The sequence below is a fragment of the Fistularia commersonii genome, chromosome 28, assembly GCF_037954325.1.
Source record: "Fistularia commersonii isolate RoL2024-O1a breed Wild chromosome 28, RoL_Fcom_v1.0, whole genome shotgun sequence".
Taxonomy (NCBI): Eukaryota; Metazoa; Chordata; class Actinopteri; order Syngnathiformes; family Fistulariidae; genus Fistularia; species Fistularia commersonii.
The window spans coordinates 554,910-582,614 of record NC_141311.1 but is presented as its reverse complement, the minus strand read 5'-3'; the positions used below and the strand labels follow the sequence as shown (position 1 = coordinate 582,614).

General features: G+C 49.1%; 1 protein-coding gene across 6 annotated transcripts; it reads right to left on the bottom strand.

The window, feature by feature from the left end:
• Positions 1–722: 722 nt before the first annotated feature.
• Positions 723–23,453, bottom strand: arhgap17b (Rho GTPase activating protein 17b). 6 transcript variants are annotated; one of them, XM_086176414.1, is made up of 22 exons: positions 23,104–23,452; positions 18,849–18,888; positions 12,921–13,025; positions 11,564–11,640; positions 9,698–9,809; positions 9,423–9,499; positions 9,236–9,338; positions 9,041–9,109; positions 8,828–8,909; positions 8,626–8,753; positions 7,071–7,182; positions 6,822–6,903; positions 6,649–6,729; positions 5,820–5,933; positions 5,643–5,734; positions 5,442–5,562; positions 4,813–4,983; positions 4,651–4,667; positions 4,008–4,129; positions 3,536–3,937; positions 2,132–2,183; positions 723–1,595 (listed from the first exon to the last, which is right to left on the bottom strand). In XM_086176414.1, the coding sequence occupies exons 1-21, from the start codon at positions 23,154–23,156 to the stop codon at positions 2,157–2,159; spliced, it is 2,187 nt and encodes a 728-aa protein (XP_086032540.1). In that variant the 5' UTR covers positions 23,157–23,452; the 3' UTR covers positions 723–1,595; positions 2,132–2,156. The 6 variants fall into 6 exon arrangements, with proteins under 6 accessions (XP_086032540.1, XP_086032541.1, XP_086032543.1 ...); XM_086176415.1 differs by lacking the exon at positions 2,132–2,183; XM_086176417.1 differs by lacking the exon at positions 4,651–4,667.
• Between the last annotated feature and the right edge of the window lie 4,252 nt (positions 23,454–27,705).

Below are 27,705 nucleotides of genomic sequence, written 5' to 3'. Positions count from 1 at the left end.
GTGACAAATTCTTTTCCTTTGGTCTTTACCTTACAGGGGTCTCCACAGGGAATCCACCTTCTCCATCTAACCCAATTCTCTGGATCCTCCTCTCTCATACCAACTCACTTCCTATCTTCCCTTGCTATGTCCATAAGTCTTCTCTTTGGTCTTCCTCTAGACCTCCTGCTTGGTAAAGCCAAACGAAGGCGTGAAACCTGTTGGGTCCCCTGAACTGAGGCTCATGTGGATGTTATTGGGGGCTGCTTCAGGCGGCGGTTCTTTCCTGGTTTTCTGGCCCATCGGCACCCAACGAACGAACCGTAACCAAGACCCACCAACAACCCTGGGGCTTCTACTCGGAACCCCCCCCCACACACAGGTCATTACAAGTGAAGAAATTCAAGTTCAGCTGCCACAAGAAGTCACCGCGAGCTGGTCAGCTGAGAACCTCCACAGACATCCAAGCATTCACTCAGTCATTCAAACATTCTATAAAGACATGCAATCATTCATTCGTCATTCACTCACCACAGAAACTGACATTTCAAGCTGTATTGAAAAATGCAACCATTCACCCACATTCACTCGTCTCAATCATAATCAAACGTCTTCTTCAGACATCCGAGCATTCGGCCTTTCATTCACACGTCCAACCAGCTCATGAACCCACACGAAACCCGTCATCCATCCATAAAGGTGTGTGTACCAGGGTTTGCACAAAACACGTCCACAAACGCAAAGGAGCTGAAAACACCTTTTTAATTTCCTGACATTTGTTACAACCGATATAAAAATGAGATTCTAGGGTGGAGGACGCTTGAAGAAGAAGTTTACACAGTCTTTGCTCTCAGAGAGTAACGAGGAGGAGGGAAGCACCGTGAAACCGCTGAAGCCAGAGAGAAGATGCCATATAATCAGGAAGCTGAGAGATCCCTCCAGAAGGGAGAAGGTAACATAAGGAGAGGGTTTGTCGTTTGGGGCTATTTTTGGTCTTAGCTTTGGTGGTTAGATGTTTGGCAGATGGGAAATCAGATCCGCTCCTGGAAACATTCATTCATTCATCTGTTCATTCAGAGCTCCAGGAGCAAACTGAAACCCAAACATCGAGCTGTGCTGACTTCCACGTCTGGAGGACGTCTCCAGGAGGCACCTCGGACGCTTCTTTGGGTCTCCAGGAACATCGTGTTGCAACCATCGAAAGCAAGAAGAAGGACGCTTCTTCAAGGAGGAGGAGGAGGAATAAACGGGTCATGAGGTGGAGTCCTCAGCGCCATGAAGAAGAGGAGAAGAGCTGGATGAAGGCCGGGTGAAGGCTTTTTGAAGGTTCTCAGTCGGAGAACCAGAGTCAAAGACCAACCATGTCTTGTGAAAGGTGTGTGTGTGTGTGTGTGTGTGAGAGTGTGTGTGAACATTCAAAATGGAGCTCCAGGAGGTTTCCGGGGACGATGGTTTTTCTCTTGATCACAGAGCGGTGGTCTCGGCCTGCAGGAAGGCGTCTGGGGGCGGGGCTTGGGCGGCGGCGGGCTCCTGACCTGCAGAGCTCTCCTCCGGTTGGTCCACGATCACCGCGGGGACGAGAGCTCGGCCCGTCCCCTTCAAGAACAGGACCCCATCTACACGGCCGGCAAACACGTGGACTTTCAGACCAGATGATCACACCACTTCTCAAAACACACACACACACACGCACACACGTAAACCGTCACACACTCTGCAAGACACCAAGGACGCCTCCTTGTTTTTGAGCCGGAAACGTGGGAGAATCTGGAGAGCGTCCCTGGTGTGTCGGCGCGAGAAGACACAAAGAACGCACAAAACAAGCGCACACTCGGGTGTTTGCAGACACACTGAGCTTCATGCAGAAGGCTGAAGGTCCATCCAGGAGTTTGGAGACGTTTCCACAGAGGAGTTAGCTTTAGCACGCTTTTAGAGCCAGACAAAAGGAGCTACCTGCTGAACGTGCACTAACGCTCGGCATCAGTATGGATTAAAGAGCACACAGCGGCATTATGTTTATACACACACACACACACACACACACACACACACACACACACACACACACACACACACACACACACACACACACACACACACACACACACACACACACACACACACGATGCAGCAGCCTTTTTTGAATCCTTACCATCACCTGCCTTTCAAAGTTCATCCTACAGGCATGCCGGCAGCTCAGACATCTGCAACGTTTACACACAGCCCGTCATGCTTTATGTCCCCGCAGTGGCAATCTGTATGTGTGTGGGTGTGTGTGTGTGTGTGTGTTTGTGTGTGTGCTGGGAGAGGGAGACCCAAAGGCAGGAAACACACACACACACACACAAGGTGAAGCACTGAGAAGGAGCTTGGAATACTCAACGCTTGTTAATCCAGATGAATGAATCTGCATGATTCATTCATCTGGATTGATAATTTGATTAAAAATGTAAACACAGTGAATGCATCCACATCCACATCGGTGCTCCAACTCGCCAGAAGGACCTCCATCCAGATGGACGACTGCAAACAACATACGGGAAGGTTGATGCCCAAAACCGCAGGCAGCCGCCAGCCGTCGGGGTTCTTCTGCAGGGGCTTCGGCCAACGCAACGCCATTTTATTTCTATTTTACACCACCTCTATTCTTCAGGTTAAATAACATCATCATGTGTGTGTTTGTGTGTGTGTGTGTGTGTTGTATATAAACTGACCTATGAAGTCACAACATCAAGCTGTATAGATAATGAATGTATAGGTTGTGATTAATCTAAAGTTTTCATCTAAATTTGAAAGTTTGACAGCATTAATCCACATGTATAAATGTATAACAGCTCTAATGGTTTGACAGCACTAATATATGTATCATATAAAAAAAATATATGTCTATATATGTTCTGTGATATATGTATATACATATATTTATATCTGCCCCCACAAAATGATATATATAACATAAATATAAAAATGATAAACATAATGAGTGTATGATAGTCATGAGTAACCATGTGTGTGTGTGTGTATGTGTGCTTTCGTGTGCTTACATCATCTCCCCCCACAAGTTGAAAAACAATATACAGATTGTGTTTTTATATATATATATATATATATATATATATATATAGATGTAGATTTGTAGATATACACATAGGTTAATATATGTATATATAGTGACTTGTAAATGTGTGTGTGTCTATATATTTACATATTCCTACCCTGAATATATACATGAATAACATTATATATAAACTACATTTATACAATGTTTCTAATGGTTTGATAGCCCTAATCTTAGGGGCTCAGCTGCTGATGGTGTGTTTTTCACACACACACACACACACAAACACACACACACCATCGAGACCAAAAGAGCAGAATACACACTTCTTGTCACCTTCAGGGACGCATCCAACAACAATACAGGAACACACAGACACTTAGGAGTCAGTTTCTCATCAGCGATGTGTGTTACGTTCTCAGAGGAGAAGCCTGGTCTCATCTGTGTGTGTGTGTGTGTGTGTGTGTGTGTGTGTGTGTGTGTGTGTGTGTTGCATACCTGTAACGACCCTGGAGGAGGCGTCACTCCCGCTGTCGTTGGCCGCAGGCTGTGGCGGCGGCGGCATGCTGGGCCTGGGCCGCGGCTTGGGCGCCGGCCTGGAGGGCCGCGGGAGGGAGCCGTAGTGGGGGGTCGCCACCGGGTGCGCCCCGGATCCGTCGTGGGGCGGGGTGTCCGGCGGCGTGGGCGTGCCGGGCGGGGAGGACTCGGGCTCCCCCTGGCCCGGGTGTGGTTGCGGCGGCTGCGGCGGCGGGTGGGTCGGAGAGTGGAACGGGCCGTCTTTGCCCGGGTGGCGGCGAGGGGTGACGGGCGGGTGGTGCGGCGAGCCGGGGGTCTGGTTGCCCGGGTGAGAAGAGAAGGGGCTGGCCTGCTTGGGCGGGGCCGGCGCCTGCTTCTTGGTGCCTGCCGACACAAACGCAACTTAGTCAAAACATCGTCGGCGTCAAACGCGCCTTCGGGAAGGCCCGCTCACCTCTACGGACCACGTGCGGACTCGGACCCCGGGACCCGCCCTGGGAGTTCTGGGCTCCCGGCGCGAGGTGAACGGAGCCGTTCCTCTGGGGGGGCGGGGTGGACGTGGACTCCCGGGCCGGGCTGCGGAGGCACAACACATCCGGGTTACTGGGGCGTCGGCGGGAAGCGGCGATCGCGGCGACGGGGGAGTCGGGACGGGGTCATGCTTCGGACGGAGGTTATGGTTCGGGGCGGAGGAACCAGACGGGATCCACAATCACTGGGGTTTGTTTGATCTGCATGCAAGATCCGACGGCGTCTGCGGGTTAGAGACGGACGGGCAGGCGGGAGGTGAGAGAACGGACGGCCGTGTGCTTTTTAAAAATGTCCGGAATCGACGACGACGTCGCCTGCGGAGGAAAACACCGCACACATTTTACAAAGGTTTTCCATTGGTGTGAAAAGCGAAGCGGGACGCAGGATATCCACAGGGCGCCGCCGGAAGCCGCCGCCGGAAGCCGCCTCGGAGCCAAGACGGGCCGAGGCTCCGGCGCGGACCTCCGGACCTCCAGAGCGCCGACGTTTTCATTTCTCTACGGCGACGGCACTCGTGAAATGAGTGAGGACATGCGATATCGTGCATCCTATGATTGCTCACTTACTTTGACGACACATTTGACTACTCTCAGCGGGCGTGAAGGCGTCAGAATCAGGATAATCGTCAAAAAAAAAAAAAAAAAAAAAAAACGGGCGACTGAGGCTCCTGATTGGTGGATTGGTGAGCAGGAAGTGGAGTGGCGCCGCCGCCCGGGCTCCCTCCTTACCTGCTGTCCGCCGCGCTGAGCCGGGTTACGCTCGGAGGCGGCCGGAGCGAGGAAGGAGCCCCGGCCTCCAGGAGCGGCGGCGGAAGCTGGAAGGTGGGCGAGCTTAGCGGGGGCTGCTCTCTATTTACAGTGCTGGATCTACGCGAGGCCTCCGGCTGTTTGCTAGCGACGCTGGGAAAGAGGGAGGAGATTTCAGGAGGAGGAACCCGAGGAACCTGAGGAGCGGCGCAGAAGGAGGAGGCCCACACAGAACATCAAACCAGCAGCGGGCGATCACCTCAACTTTAATCGGAGGTAAAGGAGAAAACACAGGTGTACACAGCTGGACAGAAGGCTTTCCCGGAGAGCGGCGACGGTTTGCTGGAGGGTCTTCAGCCCGGCGTCACCGCGGCGCCGCCTCCATCCCGCCCGTGGCGAGGAGCGGGCCGGCGGGAGCCGCGCCGGACCACGGCTCTGCTCTGAAGTCTGGACCGGGCAGATCTTCAGCGGGCGTCTCCGTGACCGTGACTGACTCGTCGGCCGCTACATAGAGCGCCGCCACGGCCGGGGCCCGCGACTCCTGCCGGCCCGGCGGCCGGGGGCGGGGCCGGGGCGGGAGGCTCGGGCCGAGGGCGGGGCGAGACAGGTACCTGTCTTTTCGGGGGCCGCTGCCGTCCCCCTCCTGACCCGGGCGCCTCTTCTCCGGCTCGGGGTCGGGGGTCGCCGGGTGGCTGGGCACGGAGAACATGCCCGACACGTTGAAGTCCACCTCTGAGGAGCAAAGACGGCACGGATGAAGCGGGTGAGGGGGCCATCGTTGCCATGACGACAACGACGACGGCAGGTCTGACCTTCAGGGAAGAACCAATCGGCGTGCTGGATGATGGGCTCGATGATGGCGACCACGTGGACAGATGTGGCCGCTGCCATCTCTGCTAGCGTCCTGGACACACACACACACACACACTTGGTCGATCTCATCTTCACCGGTGACGGAGGCGAGAAGGTCACGCTGAAGGGAGTCTCACCCCTCGGTCTTGGCCCACAGCAGGTTGGGCCCCAGGACGATGGCAATGTTGCTGGGAGTCATTTTGTTGACGTCGCTCTCTTGGGCCAGTCTGGCTAGAAACTTGACCAGATACCTGCAACACACACACACACGCACACACACACACACACACACCGCTTAACAGTCTGGAACCTCCAGGTGCTGACGGATCTTCTCAGGAGAGCTCTCCCTCAGGCTCCCCGGCAGGTCAGAGGTCAGATTCTCCACCCCCAGATGAGAGGAACAATCCAGCAGCTTCTGCTCGGACGGAGGCGTCGTCAGCTGAAGGCCTCAGATCTCCAGGGCAGAAACGAGGGCCAAGGAAAGACGCTGACGTGACTCCGCCGTGGGGTTTTTATGTTTTAAACATCTACTCAGATCATCTGGAGACACTTCCAGGACCATCTCCTCTGGAGGGTCTGCTGGGTCGGACCGACCGAGGAAGGCGGCTGGGCTTTGGGACGAAAGAGAACGTCAGCCAGCAGGTGGTCTCTGACGGACCGCCTGTCCATCCCGGCCTCGACGCCGCCGCCTTCCACGTTCAAGGAGAAGATGCCACTGAAGACCTCGACGATGGAGATCATTGCTCGCGGTGCAAACATGAAGATCATATTGTTTCTATTCGGATTGATCGCGTCCACGAGGAGGAACGAGCTCCATCCAGTGGCGCAACGGCGCCCTCTAGTGGCGACCCCGCTGCCGCCTGGCGTCCGTATGGAGAACATTCTTTCCAAAACGTTCCTGACCACCTCCACCTCCAAGTCCTCTCTGGAGTTGGAGGTGAAACTCACACATGGAGATGCTCTCACCTGAAGTTGGCTTTGTGAGTCTTTGGCAATCGGTCACACGTCACCCACAACGCCTGGAGACGCTTGTCGGGGTCGGACACACTGAGAACACACACACACACACACGGTATTGGAGCTGGGTGTGTGTTACGCCACAGAAAGTGTGTGTCACAGGAGATGGAAGATCTACTCACTTGGAGGCCAGTGTCCACTCGTCATACAGGGCGAAGGTCATGAGGGGCTCGGGGAGCTCCCTGAGGTATGACTTCAGGGCTCCTGTGTGAGGACATCACACACACACACACACACACACACACACACACACACACACACACACACACACACACACACACACACACACACACACACACACACACACACACACACACAGGCAGTGACACACTGACCTAGACGCCGCCGGCGCCCTGCGGACTGGAACGTACCAGCGACGGCGTGGGGGTCGAAGTAGAACTCCTCCAGCTGGGAGGTGGAGCAATCCAGCGCCGCCTTCAGCTTCTTCAGCTTGGAGGCTCCGGCAGCGATTCTGAAGAGACCCTGTGGGACCAGGGAGAAGATGAGGAGGAGAAAATGAGGAGGAGAAGATGAGGAGAAGAACCGCATGCAGCCAAACCTCATTCACTCATACAAACCTTCACCCTCTCATCCACGCCTGCAAAGTTCAGCGCTCGTTTCTCCATAAACGACCAAACGCTGTGAATCATTCACTCTTGATGAAATACTCAATCTATTCTGCATTCCTTTACTCTACTTTCAGACCTGAAAATCAATCTCCAAGCCCTTTCGGGTCAGTTATTGATCAGGAGTAAGGATCGATCAAATCGGTATTTGAAAAACCTGACAGAGTGACATCTCTGTCTGTGAGGATCTCAGTGTAAAGCCACACACACACACACACACACACACACACACACACACACACACAGTGTATTCCTGTATCCCATAGTTTCCCAACCACTGTGCCGCGGCACATTAGTGTGCCCTGAGAGATCCTCTTTTGCCCACTTTCACCTGATTGGTCCAAAAATGATTTATCAAACACAAATAATATGTCTTCCTATGTCTATGTGGGCAGCGTGTCCATTCCATGGCGATGGGTAGTGAATTAACCCGTGCATCTGTGTATCAGAGTGATTAGTGATGCTTTGCGTGATACATTTTTAAAATAAAAAGTACCATAATTTCCGGACTATAGGGCGCGCCTCAGTATAAGCCGCTAGCCGGTCGCTATCTCGGGCTTCCTCCTGCGCGCTAAAACCGTCAAAGTCGTCTTCTTCGGTGTCGGAGTTTAACGGACTCAGAATTTCACGGTCATTTCATCCGTCGATGTGACGAGGATAAACGTTTTAGCGGCGTGAAGCTCGTTAGCGTCTCCCACCCAAAAAAGTCCAAATATTAGCCTCATTGTTGTTTACGTGAAAAAAGTTGCAACTTATCATCCGGAAATGACGGTACTTGTATCTGCGTAAACAAACAGGCAGCGTTGTTGAAAACGACCAAGACCAGTGAGAAAGCAGTGAAAGCTGCTATAAAGTTGCTGAACTCGTCTCTAAATCCAAACAGCAAAACATTAACACGACCTGCCGGCTAAATCATTGGAGAAGAAATGCTCGGCTCTGGCCTTGATAAAGTAATAGCCAGTTCTCTCAAATAATATCATTTCCAGACATATTGATGACATGTCTTCAGTCGTTGCAAAAAAGTGTTCTGGAAAAGTTGCACATCAGCGGGAAATTTGCATTGCAACTTGACGAATCTACAGATATTAGATATATTAGATTTCACAAGAAGTAAATTGAGACGACGGTTTCATTCTAATTCGTTAAAAAATGTTTTTGACATATTTATTTGTTGGTGTGCCGTGTGATTTTTCTAATGTCAAATATGTGCCGTGGCTCTAAAAAGGTTGGGAAACACTCCCGTAGCTGAGTGACCACATTTTGGCCTCAGATGTTTCCAGTGTGGCCCGTTCATCTGTACCTCCTCCTTCATGCCGGTCTCCAGCAGCATCATGACGCAGGCCTCTATGGGCAGGGCGATTTCACGGTTGCTCTTCTTCAGGTGCTCCTCCAACGCCGTCCCGAACGCCGGCTTCTCCATCCAGGAGTCTAGGACAAAGAAAGAGAGCGTCATGTTCTCCGTCCACCGCTGGAACTCATCAAGTCAATCTGGCTCTGCTTACCTTGCTGTAACTGGATAGTGGGAATAGCTGCCTCCAGAGCCGCCAGAGACCTCCTGTGATAGTCGGCCTGGGCTTCCAATAACTGGAAGGCATGCAAACCAGACGTCAGAAGATCACGCTCCATGCAAACAATCCAGGAAGTGTCCGGTACCGTCCGACGAGACGCGTTTACACCGGATTTCCGTTCCCGGATCCGATGGGAGATGCACCCACCATGACGTAGTAGCGCGCGTACTCCCCCTCTTTGGATGCAAAGTTGTACATGTCAGCGGAGAGCTGGTCCTGCCAACGTCAGAGGAGACACCAGATAAGAGTCCTGGGTTTTTTTTTGGATCCTTCAGGTGGTTCTGGAGCTGCAAACCATCATAAACTAGAAGCCGGACACCGAGCGTGTTAAACTCCATTTACTTTGCATATCTCCACTTTGTTGAGGGCCTCGTCCATCTCGTCTTTAAGGGAGTCCGCCTTCGCCGCCATGGCCTGGTTGTTGGACTTGGTGGCCTGGTACCACCTGCGGGCGCAGAAATGACCCCGCCCCTTTTTTTAGAGAACCAGAAATGACGTCTTCGCCGCCGTCCCGCCGTCCGTCCCGTACCTGGTCTTGGCCGAGTCGTAGTCCAGGACCAGCTTGGCCAGCTGCTTCCTCTGTTTGAAGATGTTGGGGATCTCCACCTGGAGGAGGTCAGGACCGGAGCGTTAGCGAGCTTCACACACCTGCACAGGTGAGGCGGCGGCCAATCACAGCACGTTTAACATCACGCTGCAGATAAACAGCGCTCTTCTAAAAACACAAATCAGGAAGTGAAATCGAGAGCATGCTAACGCCTTGTTTCCTGTGTGTGTGTGTGTGTGTGTGTGTGTGTGTGTTACTTCTGCCAGCTGGTTCAGAGGATCCAGGATGTCTCTCTCGATCTGAAGTTCATGCTGCATCAGCTCAGTGGCCAGCTGGCTCTCGGCCTCCCCACACACTTCCATCATCTTACTGTTTGCACACACACACACACACACACACACACACACACACACACACACACACACACACACACACACACACACACACACACACACACACACACACACACACACACACACGGTGGTCACAGTGCTCCTCAGAGGGAGTAAAAAGAAGGAATGTGCTTTTCCTTCACTCCCTGAGATAATGACTCTGCTTCTCTGATGAAAGAACTACCGAGTTCTTTCTATCACTGACAGCCGGGGTGTCGTTTCCACCGAGGGCCCGAATCAGTGTTATGGTTGCCCTCAAAGGGCCACATGGAACGGTAACGGTATATCTGTAACTAAATGTAATGTAAAATAAATGTAACTACCCCTTAATGCTAAATAACTTACTCAAATCCAATGTGTTACTCATGCATTTGCGTAGATGTAAGAAAATGTCTTTCGTGAACACATTCTGCTGCCATCGTAGTTTGGCTTTTAATTCTTGGACAATTTATTGTTTTTCTAGGAGGCTAACTTTAGCATACTTAGCTCCGTGTTTGTTGTCAAAATGCCAACGTAGGTTGTACTCTTTGACAAGCGACGCTAACTCAGAACACAAAAAAACATACTCCTTTTTCTCCTTGAAGCACAAACATGTATTAGCCTTCCCATCTTTCTTGAAACAAACTTCCATCTGCATCAACTTTTCTCTTCCTGGACATTTCAGGATCTAATGATGGGATGCCGTCACTTGGCAGGTAACATGATCGGCATGACTTGTAGGAAATGTACTTTATGGTTTGTCTCATTTATTTTAAGACCTTCAGAGCTTTTTAGATGTTCTCGCAGGCCACAGAAGATGAGTTGGCGGGCCACATTTGGCCCGCGGGCCTTGAGTTTGACAAGCGTGACCTCTAGATGGAGGTGGCCAGTCTGGTGAAGTGTGAGGACAACAACCTCACCCTCAACTCCGACAAGACCAAGGAGATGATAGTGGACATGAGGAAGGCCACTGCTCCTCTGGGGTCTTGAGGATGAGCAGCTTCAAATACCTGGGCGTCCACATAAGCGAGGACCTCACCTGGTCCCTCAACACCACGCAGACGGACAGGAGGACTCAAGATCAGATGTACTTCCTGAGGAGGATGAGGAGGTTCGACATGTCACCTAAGATCCTCAGCAACTTCTACAGCTGCACTGTTAAGAGCCTCCTGACCAGCTGCAGCTCTGGACCAAACACCTGCAGCGAGTGGTAAAGACTGCAGAGAGGTTCACCAGAACCCCACTGCCTTCTCTGCAGACCATCTACCACCGCAGAGTCCACAGGAGAGCTGCCACCATGGCCAAGGACCACGCCCAACCTCAACATGGACCATCACACTCCTACCCTGAAGACCTCGTTCTACTTGACTGCCTTCAGACTCCTAAACAGCCGACACCTTCTTCTTCTGCACTTTCCATGCAGCTCAGCACATCTAAAGTGCCCTCAACCTCACCCCTGCACCCTGTGAGCTGCAGCCAATGGTTTACTTGCACTGCCAGCTTCTTCTCCTTTGACCAGGTCCATGGTCTCCCCCCATTCCAACCTGCTTGAACCCATTTCTGCCAACACCGTTCATATTTATTATAATATTTACACAACCTGGTTACTGCAAATACAGATCCAAATGCACTGAGGACAGCAAAGTAAGAGGGAAGCATGGAGGCTGTTGGGAAGCATGTTTCCACACTGTACGTATGACAAGAACCTCCCTGAGCCTTCAATCTATTACTCGACTTGGACGTCCTCCTCACCCGATCAGGCTCTCGTCGCCCAGCTGGGAGCCGCCCTCCTGCATGGCCTGGGACAGCGCCGTCAGCGGCAGCTTTTTCTGGACGGACGAAAACAAAGGAAGAACCATGAAGGAGAACGAAGGACGGGAGCATCTGCTGGACGCCAGGCACCGCGGACCAAAGTAGACCAAATTACACCAAAATAATAAATAAACCAAAATTAGACTGTAGCATCTCTGCTTTTGGTTCAACGCGACTTCCATTCTGATCAGTGACATTACAGACCTGGATGACTGAGAACCACATACAAACAACAACAACAATGATAATAATAATAATAATAATAATAATTATAATATAGGTATTATTGGATACAGAGAAAAGGTTTGATGGAAGAGGTTGATTTGCTGTGGCAAACCCTGAAGGCTGCAGCTGAAATTTGAACTTTTGATAATAATTTGTTTTTTTTTTACATAACAATAATACTTATTGTTATAAGAAGAAGAAGAAGAAGAAGAAGAAGAAGAAAATACTACAACTAATAATATAATCATGATGATCATTATTATTATTATTATTTAACCATGATAACAATGCACAACATTGTATTTCTTATTCTCACCCCTTTTTTTTTACTATTATTTATTATTGTTGTGTTTTACTTGAAACTGGCACAACAATTTCCTTCGGGATAAATAAAGTTGTTCTTATTCTTAACATACAGAGTAAAGTAACAATAACAAATATTATTATATAATATTACTTACTGTATTGTTATTATTATTATTATTATATAATCATAATGACAAAATACAGCATACAAAAACAATAACACGTATTGTTGTCATATAACCCTAATGCGTATTGTGGTTATAAAATATATTTTACTATTAATTAATCATAAGAACAACACTAATTATTATCAATAATGATATTAATAGTAATAATAACCTTAATAACAACAGGAAGCAGAAGACTGATAACAGCAACAAAGATACTGATGATATTATTAATACTACTAATCATGGTTTCTGTGAAGGTTCTCAGTCGTCCAGGTCCTGGTTGTCAGATCTCATGGAGGTCTGGACTGGTTTGTCTCCTTGAAGATGTTCCTCCTGCTCCTCCCAGAGGTTCTTCAGGTCTAACAGATGTTGGGAGCCTCAGGTCTGGTGTTGGTGGTCCAACCCCAGCAGTCCCGAAGCTCCAAACACCGTCTGAGCGCAAGAACCTCTCGGACGAATGAAGAGGAGGGACGTCTTGGAGTCCAACCGCCAGCAGAAGATCCGATCAAACCAGGACGAAGAAGAAGACCAGCGGAGCTCCGCCTGGTCTTTCTCAGTAGAAGAGAGGTCTGACTGGTGGTGGAGGCTCTACGTACGTGTCTCTTCTCGGTGTCGGTGCCCAGCTGGCCCTGCAGACACGACACCAGCTTCTTGTGCGAGTTGTGGGACATGGAACGCACCAGCTCCATCCGCCGCTCGATCTGAGGAACGCACAAAGGTGGAACCAGAACGTCGGTCACGGTCGGATCTTCTCGACACACACACACACATTTGAAGATGCCACAGATGCACAACGAGAGAGACAAACTCTGGAAGCCCTCAAGAAAATCCATGAAATTAAGATCGATGGTCACCAAGAGGAGCGGCGGAGAAGGTTGTGAGAGTGAGGAGGACATGGAGGACATGGAGGACATGGAGGACATGGAGGACAGCGGTGAGGTGTGACAGAGCAGCTTCAGTTGGAGGTGAGACTGCATCAGGAATCATCTCCAAGCTCCTTCTTCTTTGCCATGGTGACAGACAGATGCAGATGTTTGCAGATGACATTGTGATGTGTGGTGAGAGCGGGGAGCAGGTGGAGGAACATCTAGGTGGGTGGAGGTATGACCTGGAGAACCCAAGAGGAACGGTGAGGCTACAGGGAGCGGAGGTGAGGAAGGTGGAAGGACAGAAGGTCAATAGTCCAGAGGTGGAGAAGACTTGGACAAGCATGTGGAAGCAGGTTGGAAGGCGTGGAGAAAAAAGTAGAAGCAGGAAGGAAGGGGGAGAAGATGGAGGTGAGAGCAACCACGGTGTCTGGAGATACTGAAGAAAAGACAGGAGGCACAGATGAAGATGAGGAGGTTCCTCTTTGGGAGTGAGCAGGATCAGGATCAACAAGGAGTCCATCAGAGGGGCGGCACATGGTAGATGTTCTGGAGATAACTTCAGACGTGGACAGAGGAGGGAAGGAGAAGATCTGGGTGGAAGGGTGGAGCTGCTATAGCCCGTCAGGCTATCCGACCATCTCTTATCTTCTCATCCTGGTGGGACCTTCATTGGAAGACCTCACCAGGGAGGCGTCCTGACCTGATCTCACAAACACCTCCTCTAAAGTCCACCCTGCAGACTGGTTGAAGCCCGATCAGAAGCTCCACGCTGGATCTGATCATCTGATCCGTCAACATCTGACAAAGGGGAACACACACACACACACACCCACACACGGCTGCCATCTACTGCTACTTCCTCTTCCTGTTTGAGAGTAAACATCTAGTGATGTTGGAGCGCTGGAGGGTTCTTCTCTTCTTATCTGTCCAATCCATCTGCACACACTTTAACACCCTCGTCACAACATGTAAACAGAAGCTTCAACCTCCCCGTTGGAGCTTTTTTAAAGAGTCCTATCAGACAGCGATCTGTGTTTGGGTCTAAAAAGCAAAAATCTACTAGCAATTTTCTTTGAATGTTGAAGAAACAAACGGTTTGAACTCCGTGAGAGAGACGGCTCTCGTTTGTTTTCATTTTCCAATTCAAGCAGCAGGTTTGGTCTGTTGGACCCCATGGTCCCCATGGACCAGGATGTTTGCGGATGACATTGTGATCTGTAGTGAGAGCAGACAACAGGTAGAGGAACATCTAGAGAGGTGGAGGTATGCTCTGGAAAGGAGAGGAATGAAAGTTAGTCGCAGCAAGACAGAATATATGTGTGTGAATGAGAGGAACTCAGGTGGAACAAGTAGGCTACAGGGAGTGGAGATCAAGAAGCTGGAGGATTTCAGGTACTTGGGGTCAACAGTCCAGAGCGAAGGAGAGTGTGGAAAAGAGACGGTCCAAGCAGGTTGGAATGGGTGGAGAAAAGTGTCAGGGGTACCAAGAGATAGAAGAACATCAGCCAGAATAAAAGGAAAGGTGTACAAGACAGTGGTGAGACCAGCGATGATGTTTGGACTAGAAACTGTTCCAATGACCAAAAGACAGCAGGCAGAACTAGAGGTTGCAGAGATGAAGATGTTGAGGTTCTCTTTGGGAGTGACCAGGATGGAGAGGATCAGGAAGGAGTCCATCAGAGGAACAGCACATGTTAGATGTTTTGGAGAGAAGGTCAGAGAAGCCAGACTGAGATGGTTGGGTCATGGACAGAGGAGGGATAGAGAATGTATTGGTAGACGGATGCTGGAATTGGAGCTGCCAGGCAGGAGGTCTGGAGGAAGACCAAAGAGAAGATTTATGGAGGTCGTGAGAGAAGATATGACGGTAGTTGGTGTGAGAGAGGAGGATCCAGAGAAAAGGGTTAGATGGAGAAGGTTGACTCGCTGTGGCGACACCTGAAGGGAAAAGCCAGAAGAAGAAGAAGGTTTGGTCTGTTGGAAATCTAATAGTTCATCTGGTTCCACATAATAAAGAGATTCACCAGGATCAATGAGAGGGTGAACGGCCGTGTCAATGTTTTCGTGTCCACACCATGTGTGAGGGAGGCGGTGAACGGCTGAATATCTCAATATAAAATATGAATGAGAGGGTGATGGTTGCATCTCTATGATGTGTAAACGAAAGGGGGAAATGTTGTATGTCTCCTAGATGATGTCTGAATGAAAGGGTGAAAGTATGTCTAGATGAGATGTGAGTGAGAGGGTGAACGTTTGCATGTTTATGAGGAATATAGATGAGAGGGTGAATGTTTGAACATATCAATATGACCCATAAATGAAAGGGTGAATGTTTGTAGGTCTTTATCAGGGGTCGGCAACCCGCGGCTCCTCTTTCATCTTTACACCGCGGCTCCGAGTGTCTTGGGAAAATAAATGATAAATATTTAATTGAAGTGTATTTCATTTGTGTTCATTCCTTTTTTTAACTTTAAGTTCTAAGTTGAGAGATTATTGTGATCTTGAAATATTAAATAAAATTATATTTATTATTTTTCGCCGCTCAAAATAACGTCACACCGGCGGAAGCCAATATACCCGCCAGCCGGTAAAGTCCCCGCTTGCAGATGCTGTGCGCAGAAGTTCAGGAGCAGAAGTCTCATAAACCAGGTAAAATTAATATTTATGAAGATATTTTACAAATAATTATTTTTTATTGTTTACTGACACAGTGATTTTTTTTCCTGATTTATTTTTAAAATTCAGGTCAAGGCTCCGCTAAACGCTCTGAAAGCCCAAAGCTCAAAATGAGTTCATTACATAAATAAAATGTAGATTTATTCCATGATACTTTGTGAATTTCAGAAGCAACACACTACACACTTGTTTATACAAAGTGTAAAGGTCATAAAAAGCAATATATACAGTGGTACCTTTATTTTAGACGTCAAAAAGTAATTTTGGCTCCCAGTGTTTTCTTTTCCGAGGAAACCGGGTCCAAATGGCTCTTTGGGTGTTACGGGTTGCCGACCCCTGATCTTTATGAACTATGGATGAGAGGGTGAATAGTTGCATGTCTCTTGAGGAGGTCTGAATGAAAGGGTGAAAGTACGTCTACATGACATGCGAATGAGAGGGTGAATGGCTGAATATCTCAATATGACATTTGAATGGTTCATATGAAATATTAATGAGAGGGTGAATGGTTGCATGTCTATGACATGTGAATGGTGTATGTTGATATGAAATGTGAATGAGAGGGTGAACGTTAACGTGCTCGCCCCTGTTCTTCAGGGGTTCGAATGACAAATCTCTTAAATTCTTCTAGAAAAAGCATCCGTGAGGATGACTGGATGACTGGATGACTGGATGACTGGATGAGGGAGACGGAGTCCGGATAGAATCACAAGCAAGAAAGCTGGCTGAGCAAAAACCGCTGCCATCCAAAGGTCGGCCCACGCCACCTTTGTTCCCCCGTGGTAACCGAAGCCGTAAACACGGCGAGCCGGCGACCTCTGACCCTCAGCAGCAGAACATGTGCGGCGGCGGCGCCGGCGCCGGAGTCCCACAGGAAGTGCTGCTCGCAAGGCATCGGCGTCGGTAAACCGGAAATGAAACCGCTGTCGAAACGCTCCGTTTGGCTCCACAAATAGCTACCCCGAGGATCTGCAGGGCTTGAAGTCACATAAAAACAAAAGTATGAGCTCGACTCTTTGCCCGGTGAAATAACCCAACCACGCCGAACAGCTCGTTAGCTTAGCATCGATGGAAACATGGGGAAACAGCTGCGTCGCTAAGGAAAACAAAATGCCTCTCGGCAGCAGGGAGGGAAGCGTTCTGTTATATTATCTGTTTCATTGGATTCCAAAGAAACAATGAGACACTCTGCGATGTGTGTGTGTGTGTTTGATGTCAGTGTATGTGTGTGTGTTCAGAACCTCCCTGCCGAAGCAGGACGTGTCCAAACAGGACGGAGCCTCTCCCGGTGCACGCCACTGGAAAAACTGAGGAGCCGAGCCTGGGACGCCGCCGCCGCGGAAATCATGAGTGTCAGGTTTCAAGCTTGACGCCTTTGGGAAGGGGTGCAGGATCTAGTGTGTGTGTGTGTGTGTGTGTGTGTGTGTGTGTGTTAAAGGGTAACAGAGTGGAAAACCTTCGCTCTCTCAGCTCGTGTTTAGAGGAGATCTTCCCCTGAAGGCCCGAGGGTTGGACACCAGAAGGAAGAGCGAGGCGACTGCAGCACAGAAGCAAGAAAACACGGCAGCGAGCGGAGCGGCTCCCAGCGCGGCGGCTGACGGTGGCATTCCTCGGGGCTGGAGCTCCAGGAATGTCCAACGCAGCACAAAAAGACGCCAAGAATTCTCTGGAAGGGGGACGGGTTCCCAGGCCGGGACCCAGAGCCAATTTTGCTGAATCCAAAGCAAGAGCAGGGCTTTGGGTGAAGACGGGGGCTGTTGCTGGATGAATGGTGTGTGTGTGTGTGTGTGTGTGTGTATGATATCAGGACGACATTGCTGTGGTCTGATCATAGTTCTCTGCTGGACGCTATAAGCCCACAGCGTCTCTGGGCTTCTCACATCTCCATTCACACACACACAATATTTCCACTGGTGACCTCACAGCACTCGTCCCATCCCCCCGTACACACACACACACACACACACACACACACACACACACACACACACACACACACACACACACACACACACACACACACACACACACACACACACACACACACACACACACACACACACACACACACACACACACACACACACACACACAGTGTGTCTAGTGTGACTTCAAGACAACAGAACTTCACCAGGGTTCAGCTTTGAGTGGAAAACCATCAACCTTTTTTTCTCTACATTCACACACACACACACACACACACACTCTCTGAGATGGAGAGTCGTGGGTGAAGGCAAGGAACTTAGCTACTAGAAGATGATGCCTTCACCAGAGCCTTGGAGGAGAACATACGAGTCCTTCTAGGTCTGCAGATCACATCAGCTGAAATTAAAGTGGGTCCAGGGTTTGCTCGGACCAATCACAGGGCTTCTTATAGACATGCAGCCACTCACACGTCTGGACCATGTCAAGTCTCCGGTGAACCTCCTGCATGTGTGGACTGTGGGAGGAACCCGGAGAACCCTGAGGAACCCCCGTAGACATGGGTAGAACATGGAGTCGCCACACAGGAGGACCTCCTCCAACCGGGGACCTTCTGGCCGCGAGGAGAAAGCTCTAACCACCGCTTGTTGACATGATCTGAGGCCCTGCCCTTCCCCGAGGGCTTGTCGAGGCGTGATATGGGCCAAAGTCCTCGCAGAAGAATCCCAGACTAACATCTGCGGGTTCTTAAAGCAGGAAGTGCTTGGGCTAAGTGGAAACTCCTTCCTGTGACGACTCCATCGGCCCATCTTGGGTTCCTTCGGACCTGGACGTCCCATCCAGGGTGTCTACAGGCGGCCATCTTGGACGGAGATGGTTCTGACACCAGATGGGGTCGGACCGTGCGTGGATTGCATTTCGATATTTTTATTCTGATCAACCATGCAGACGAGGTAACCTGGATTAACACAGGCCGTGAAGTTCTGCTCGCGCTACATCTCGCAGAAGAAGACGAAGAAGAGCAGGAGCGGTGACGGAGGAAAATGGCGGACCTACCTGTAGGAGGTCATCACTCAGCACTTCGGTCTTCTCGGCCCTGCGGGGAGAAGAAACAAGACGATGAAGAGACGGAGAAGCGAAGCGGAAACGTGACCGAACAATAACCGCCAGAGGATCGCTAAGAGCTCCTCGTGAAGATGTCGAGGTCCATGACCTGCAGCGAGAAGCCAACCAGGAAGTGTGAGTTGCTAGCAAACACACCTGTGCCTGAGGTGTCTCCAGGTAAACATCAGGGCTGCTTTAGACCAAACACTTGAACTTCACCAACAGGAAGGAGCTGGTTTGAAGCATAAAGTCCATGACGTGGGTATGAATGAATGACACTTGAAGGACACGTGCACATACACACACACACACACACACACACACACACACACACACACACACACACACACACACACACACACAAGGAACACACAGGAACACACACAGTCCTTACTGTTGGAGGCGGCGGCGGCCATAAAAACATAAACACAAAAAAGACGAGCACAGCGCTATCGCAGATCAGCTGGCGTGTCATGTGAGGAAGGTGGTGAGATATTCAAAATATTACTTTTAATCATAATTAAAATTGATTTATAACTAAGAGGGTGCGATTGAGAGAATGTATTCAAAAAATTATTTATAATTATAATTAAAATGAATGTATAATTTAGAAGGTGAAAAGAAGAGTATATATTCAAAGACTTATTTAAAATCATAATTAAAATTATTTTTTAATAAGAGGGTGAGATTGAGAGTATGCATTCAAAGATTATTTATAATTATAATTCAAATGAATGTATAATTTGGAAGGTGAAAATAAGAGTATATATTCAAAAACTTATTTATAATCAATATTAAAATTAATTTATAACTAAGAGGGTGAGATTGAGAGAAAGTATTCAAAGATTATTTATAATTAGAATTAAAATGAATGTATAATTTAGAAGGTGAAAATAAAAGTATATATTCAAAGACTTATTTAAAATCATAATTAAAATTAATTTTTAATAAGAGGGTGAGATTGAGAGTATGCATTCAAAGATTATTTATAATTATAATTAAAATGAATGTATAATTTAGAAGGTGAAAATAAGAGTATATATTCAAAAACTTATTTTTAATCAGTATTAAAATTAATTTATAACTAAGAGGGTGAGCTTGAGAGTATGCATTCAAAAAATTATTGATAATTATAATTAAAATGAATGTATAATTTAGAAGGTGAAAATAAGAGTATATATTCAAAAACTTATTTGTAATCATAATTAAAATTGATTTTTAATAAGAGGCTGAGATTGACAGAATGCATTCTAAAAATTATTTACAATTATAATTAAAATGAATTTATAATTTAGAAGGTGAAAATAAGAGTATATATTCAAAAACTTATTTTTAATCAGTATTAAAATTAATTTATAACTAAGAGTGTGAGATTGAGAGAATGCATTCAAAAAATTATTGATAATTATAATTAAAATGAATTTATAATGAAGAGGGTGAGATTAAGAGTGCATTCAAAAAAATATTTATAATTGTGATTAAAATGATAAATATCTATTATTTGTTGATATTTATTTTTTTACCACCTCATCACTTTGCTTTTATTTTTAATATCTCATAAATCTTGATTTTGTGTCTTTGAGCGTCAAGTAAATAGAATGTATTATTTTTAGTTGTAGTATAAATAAATACATGGATGTTACGATGGCAAACTACTGATAATCTCTTAAATTTAACCCTTCTGAAGTTGATGTTGACTAAAAGCTGCCATTTCCGACGGGCAGTGAAGTATCTGTCAAACATGATATTCTGTAAAAGCTCTGAAGGTTGCGGTGCAGAGCCTTCCTTCTCGGTTCTGCAGAGGACGCAGGACGGGCTGGAGATCACGTGACCCTCCGAGCCACGGCGCCTAGTGAGTGATTCACATGTCAGCTGACATCTACACCGGCCGAGCTGCGACGCTTCAGACCAGGAGCAGATGGGTTCTCGGCTCCTCACGAGTGTGAAGGGAGTCCGGGATCTCCGAGGCCCTCGGCGGACCTCTGACGCTGCACTTTTGCTTCTCACTCCAGGAGTTCCTCATGACAGGCTAATAGCACCGCGGAGGCTAATTCCACAGGCCGTAAACCGGCTGACCTGAGGAGACGGTGCGTGAACTTGATGGCGTCGCCCCTCGGCGTGAAGCTGCAAACCTGCTCGACGCACCCACGTTCCTCGTGCTGGTCCACCGGGAGGAACGTTATTACAACAACAACAACTTCCTATTAATATCAAATTAGCATGGATTCCTGACGCAGCTCTGAGCCTGGAAGCAGCCGCTGGTCTAAAATTTTAATTCCTCTTCCCTCAGCCGCAGGGAATCTTCAAATCTTTGTCGTTAAGACCTTAAAACAGTTAAGACAATTTGTATTTCATTGTATTTCTTATTCTTCCTCCTTCCTACTATTATCTATTACTGTTATGTTTTTGCTTGAAACTCTGGCACAACAATTTCCTTCAGGATAAATAAAGTTGTTGTCATTCTCAAATAATCCAGACTCTGAGACCCGAGCAGAGTCAAAACATGGGAGCGATTCAGGAATTATTCATTCATTCATCCTCGCGGTCGTGGTCTACATCAGGGACGGGCGAGCGTTTTGGTTGGCGGGCCGCATTTCTTATTTCATTTTTATGCACAGGCCGACTAGGTGTCATGTGAATTAAGCAAAGTGAATATTGAAATTGAAATATACATTTTTTGGTTGTTTTTTTTTCAACTTTGATATCATTAAGGATGATATAAATGTATCAATATTATTTTGTATGGAATCACCCTATAAAATTAAACAAAAAGAAAAAATAAAGAGCTTCTAAATTCAATATCGATTGGGAATACTTGTTAAAACATTCAAAGAAAAAAGTAAAAGGTTCCGGATGTGTAAAAAGCCCAGGTTTGGTCTGCGCCGTCTATTCCAGCTGTGATTGGACGAGAAGCGGGGCTCACCCGTCCTGGACCAATCACAGCGCAGCGCACGGGGACCAACCATTCCCCCCCTCTTTCGCGTGTCTTCTAGAAACATCCAAGCGTTCACCCTCTCCTTCACACCCCTGGACCAGGCAGGGTCTCCATGAACCTCCTGCAGGAGGAACCCCACGCAGACATGGAGCCTCCACACAATCCAACCAGGGAACTCCTTGCTAACCATCACTCCACTTATTTTCAACTGTGACACACACACACACACGTGTGCACACACACTCCACCTTATCACCACGCTCAGTGTTGGATAAGAATCTTCTGAATGTTCTGATAAGTGGAAGCGACCTGCAGCCGAGTGACTTGTCTGTTTTCCTTCTTGCAAATCACATGGAAATGAAACCGGCTTCCTCTGGAATAAAAACACCACACACACTCGACACAGACACACACACCGCCGCCCCCCCCCCCCCGCTGTGTCACCGTCAACAGCCGGAGAAGCGCTTACTGTGCAGAAACTCTTTGTGGCCGGCAAACGCCCCATGGCGTGGGGGTTTGGGTGGGGGTGCAGGTTGCCGGGCGTGGCCTTGAGATCTTCTGGAAGCTGTCATTCTGCCGCCATGACTTTTACAGCTCTTACGCAACACAGGAATGCGCCTGAGGAGCCCGGGGGCCGCGGGTCCGAGGACGCCATGTTTCAGGACGCCGCCGCCGTTCGTGCAGCCGTGCCTCAGAGGAGGGGTGATGATCACCACCACCTTCTGGTGTCATCAAGTCCACCTCTCAGAGCTCACTGGTTGCTTCCTCCCAGGCTTTGTGAGAACAGCTGTCAGGAGCCTGTGAGGCTTCAATGGGTTTAGGTTCAATTCCAGGACGTGTGTGTGTGGGGGGGGGGGGTAGGAGACCACTTCCGGGAGGTGTTAGTGCAGAAATGTGGAAACACACCCTGAGGGAATCTAGCTTCATGAGAAGATCAGAACATGGAGCTGAAATCTCTGAAGGCAACACCTCACCCAGCTGAGCTCCAGGGAGCCCCAAAGCAGCTTCACACACTTCTCTGGACCCATCCGGGTCCTCAGAGAACGTGGCCTGCTCTTTCGACACCGCCCACACACACACACACACACACACACACACACACACACACACACACACACACACACACACACAAACACACACACACACACAAGTCAAAACCGCCACAGCTTGTTTTTTTGTCACTTGGCGCAATAGGCTGTGTGTGTGTGTGTGTGTGTGTGTGTGTGTGTGTGCGTGTGTGTGTGTGTGTGTGTGTGTGTAGGAAACACTCACCTCCCAACAGTCTGGTTGGCGAGTTGCCTCATTCGATTAAACTGCTTCTTCATGTTGTCCTTCTTCTTCTTCTTCTTCCACAACTTCTTCTACTTCTTCTAGTTCTCCTCCTCCTCCTGCTGTTGCTGCTGCCGTCGGGGTCGCGCCTCCTCCAAACGCGCACGGCGGAGCCGCTCGTTAAGCCGCAGCCATTGCGCCGCCGGCGGCTGCGCTCGGATCCCCGCGGTGCCGCGGCGGAAGTGCGTCCTCTTCCCCCCGGTGACGTCCGGCGTCTGGCGCTGGACGGGCCGGAAGTGTCGCCGTCGGAGCCCCGGGACCTGCAGCACCCGCGGCCGCGGACGGCTGAGGCTGCGCGGCGGCGGGAAGGAGGAAGTGACTGCAGAACAACCGAAAAAAAAAGGGCGGAAATGGAAACAAAAGTGGGTTCGATGTTGGTTTAATGACGCACAACGGAGGCGTTTCCTCTGAAGGACCTCGGAGGAGAGACGGCAAGAAGCGGAGGAAGTTCTAAACTTTCAAACTCCTGCAGGTAATCCAGTCCAGATCCGGGTTCTGCCGCCCGCGGGGATCTGCTGCCCCCTCATGGACCATCTGGGCGTCACAGCTCCAGGAGCTTCTCACACCTCCCTGACCAGGACGGCGGTTTTGCTGGAGATGAAATTCAGGAAAGCTTCTGGAAGCCGCACCTTCAGTGCACCTTCTGCACTTGTGGAAGCCATCGCCGTGTCTGGTGATGGGAGGAGCAGCTCTGCAGGAGACCTTCATGTCACAGGAGGGTTTCAGACGGGCTCCTCCACAACAGCGCCCTCCCACGGAGGAGGAGGAGGAGGAGGAGGAGGAGGAGGAGGAGGCTCCTCCATGGGCTGTGAGACCCTTCACAGGCCTCTTACAACCATTCACGCGTCTGGATAATGTAGGGTCTTTGATGGACCTTCTGCATGCGGAGGAACCTGGAGAACCCTGAGGAACCCCATGCAAACGTGGGGAGAACATGGAGACTCCACACAGAAAGGTCCCCAAGCAGGAACCTTCTGGCCGATGGTCTTCTTGTTCTTCATGTCTTGGCAGACGGACCACAGATGGTTTTCATCCAGGACGGAGGACGTGACACGTGAAGGTTTGGGAAGGGAAACAAACTCCGTGAAACAGATTTGAAAAAAAACACATTCAAAATTCAATGACTTCAGACGTTCCACCACAAGCGAGGCCTTCTTCTCTTCTTCTCAAAGGAAACCACATGGGGACCCTTGGAGGTCCAGGAGGAGCCGCTGCTCCTCCACAATAGTCACAACATCACTTACTTCCTGTCAGATTCACCCATGACGCCGTCCTACAATGAGATTTATCTTGTTCATTCATTCATTCATTCATTCATTCATCATCAAGTTGCGGGGAAGCTGGAGCCCAGCCGGGCTGTGATTGGCCGAGGTTCATCCCGCCGTCATTATGTTTATGCCGCTATTAGCACAGGTGCCGCTAACACGACGCATCCCAGAATGTTCTGCCGGTGTTTTGGACCCATAAATGTGGTCTCCTCTGTTGACAGCAGCCGTAGCGACCGTATGCTAATACTAGCATCGTGCTAGCCCTCTGAAAAAAGAAAGGTAGAAGATCAGAGTAGAAATAAGTCTTCTTTTCTTTATGCACTTTTTCTTGCTACTCCAAGACATTGGCTTGAATATTATTATTAGTTCATGGGTTTATTATTGTTATTTACTTGTTACATCTATTATTAGCCTGTGGAAAAAGGTTACAGTTGACATTTAATTCAGAAGGCTGCAAATCAAGAAGGCGTAGGATTTTTATTGATTTTTTTTTCTTTAGGAAATGATGCGTTGAATTGATGTGTTTTTCATAATTTGAAATTTGATTTTGCATGTGTGCAATATTAAGTTATATATTGTATCGTTTTAAGCTTTAATCGTTCCCTATTCAGTTTGTAAGCCGAACGTGCTCCATATGAAAATGTTCATTGTTGTATTTGATTTTTTTTCCAATAAATATCAACGTCGGGCCGCGATTTTGTTCCAGTTTTGAATTTTTGCCGGCTGTGTATTTGAGTTTAACGCCCCCACGTTAATGTGTTTATCCGCTTTTTAAACCCACATGAAGGTCAGCCAGCACCGGCACAAAGGTCTCGTGAGGATCTGCTGCCAAGGGATGAACCTCAAAAACCAGACTCCTCCGATGAGATCTCCTTTGACGCCGGTTCTAAACCATCTAAAGCTAATCTCGGTAGACGGCAGCCACCGTGGGAGGTTTACGTCCCGTCCCGCTTCCTCTCACGGCGTTCCGTGTGGCCCGGAAGGCCCCTGGCGGACGTCCTCGCTCCAGGTGGAGGTCACAGGAGTTCCTGCGTGAGGTGAAGATGGACAGGAAGTCGGGGCCGGGAGACGCCTCGGAGGAGAAAGGGGGTTAGCGCGTCGCTTGTCTTCTGCCTCTAGTGTTTGCTGGTGCCGACGGCCAGGAGAAGCTCTGACTCGTTGAAAAGACGACGGCCCGGGGGGAAACAGGGAACATGTTAGCAATTAGCAATTAGCATTATCTACTAAAGGGTTGGATTCCCACGGGCGGGGGTGTTCCTGTGAGGAGTCTCCATGCGTCTGGTTCCTCCTGGTTCCTCCCACAGTCCAAAAACATGCAGGAAGTTCATTGGAGACCCTGAACTGACCAGACGTGGATGAATGAACAATCAACATTTCAGATGCAGCGTTTTCTCGAGCGTCAAATCTTCTGTTCCACCGCTGACCTGCAACCAGGCGTTTCACATTCCAGCCCTGCCGACCTCCTCCTCCTCCTCCTCCTCCTCCTCAACACAAGGTTAAACCAAGGAACGCTGCGTCTTCAAATCCTTCACTCCTCATCGTGTCCTTCTAATGGAATGAGGGGAAGCCTGAGGAGCAGCGAGGTGTTCCCAGGGTGACATCAGCGTGGAGCTCCAGGCCCTCGCAGATGGAGAAATGCTAATAGCTTCCCGCCCACAAAGCCCAAGCATTCCTGGAATCCGCCGAGTGTTTGCGTCTCGGGTCTGATGGCCCGCGTCCTCCTCGCGCCCCCGCCGGCCTTCTGTGCTTTGTCTCTGGAGGAACACCAGACGGGGCAGGAGACACCAGCAGCTGCAGCCGGCGTGACGCAACACTTCCTCGCATGGACGATGCCTCCAGGATCCGTTTCTTCGAGGGCCTTCAGGAACCCTTGGGGACAGTTTGCGTCAAACTGTTCGGGTCAAAGGTCTGCTGAAGGAGGACAACCGCGTCCAAATGAAGGATCTAGTTAGAAAAGTGGATCCGACACACACACACACGCATTCACACACACACACGTGGGTTGTTATCCTTGCAAACGGGACAAAAATGCACAGAAATTATATTATTACACTGTAACTACAAATAAATTCACATAAAGAAACCGGCTGTTGACACACAAGGACTTTTTTTTGCAAACACAACTGATGATGTTCTTTTCTTTCTCTCTTCCCTCTTAAATCATATTTTTTTATTATTATGGGTATATTTTAGTTGTGCCGAGTCCACAAAGCTACAGGGGAAATGAAATGAAATGTTAAACTAGTGACAGGGGTTTGTTGTCGCTAACGGTGCGCTAAATATTGAGGAATAATTAGATAATTTGTTGTTTTTGCCCAGATGTTTCCACCAACTAAATGTTGCTGCTGAGCCGGACCCACCTTGCAGCCCCCCGGGGACGGAAACCACCGGCCGCTGCGTTCCTTCGCCCCGGAACACACCGCCTTCCCCGGCCGGCAAGCCGGCCTCCGCCCGTCCGGAAGAGCCGCCGGCTCGCCGGGGCCTCCGTGCGGCGGAGCCGGAGCTGCAGCGCCTTCCTGGGGTCCGAGCCGCCTGCAGAACCGCCGCAGCCGCGGATACAAATCCACGACTTTCATTCCTTAAAGCAACTAAGAACAACTTGGAAGCGTCTTCTGCCGTCATGACTCTTATTTCACATGATTTCAAATCCCTGCAGGGAAGCCGCGCAGCCGCCAATTCAACGGTTATTAACAATAAAATCTCTTCAAACGCTGCAAAATCAATACAAGTCCGATTCCCTCCGTGCACGTCCTCACATCCCGATCCGGTTCAGCTGCAGCAGCCGCGGGCCGCGTCCACAGGGGGGCCGCATCGTCCCTCCGGCCCCACGGACACGCGTGGCCGGGCCGAGGCTCCGCGGCTCCGCTCCGGAGGAGGGAGGACGACTCAACTGAGGGTAGCAGGGAGTGTGTGTGTGTGTGTGTGTATGTGTGTGTGTGTGTGTGTGAGAGAGAGAGAGAGAGAGAGGGGTTATAAAAATGTCGCAAGTAAACGTCAACTGAAGGATCTACAAATCGAAAAATCGTATCAAATGTGTTTCCATTTACAAACATAGAAAACCAACTAACTAGCCTTCTAACCATCTATCTATCTAACTAGCTAACTAGCTTACTAACTAACTGCTGAAAATAGATGAACAAATAAATACCAAAGAATTACAGTATATAATACACACACATACACACTCACACGCATGAATACTTACCTGTAATGTATATGCACACACACGCACACACACATACGTATAAAGTGTAGACACACAGTATAATCACACGCC

Excerpts from the sequence above, each read along its gene's own strand:
- arhgap17b (XM_086176413.1), bottom strand. The coding sequence starts at position 23,156 with ATGAAGAAGCAGTTTAATCGAATGAGGCAACTCGCCAACCAGACTGTT. Across the intron at positions 9,810-11,563 it reads GGCGACGAGAGCCTGATCGG|TAAGATGATGGAAGTGTGTG; the intron begins GTGAGGAGGACG and ends GTGTGCAAACAG. Across the intron at positions 6,904-7,070 it reads CGACCCCCACGCCGTCGCTG|GAGCCCTGAAGTCATACCTC; the intron begins GTACGTTCCAGT and ends GTCCTCACACAG.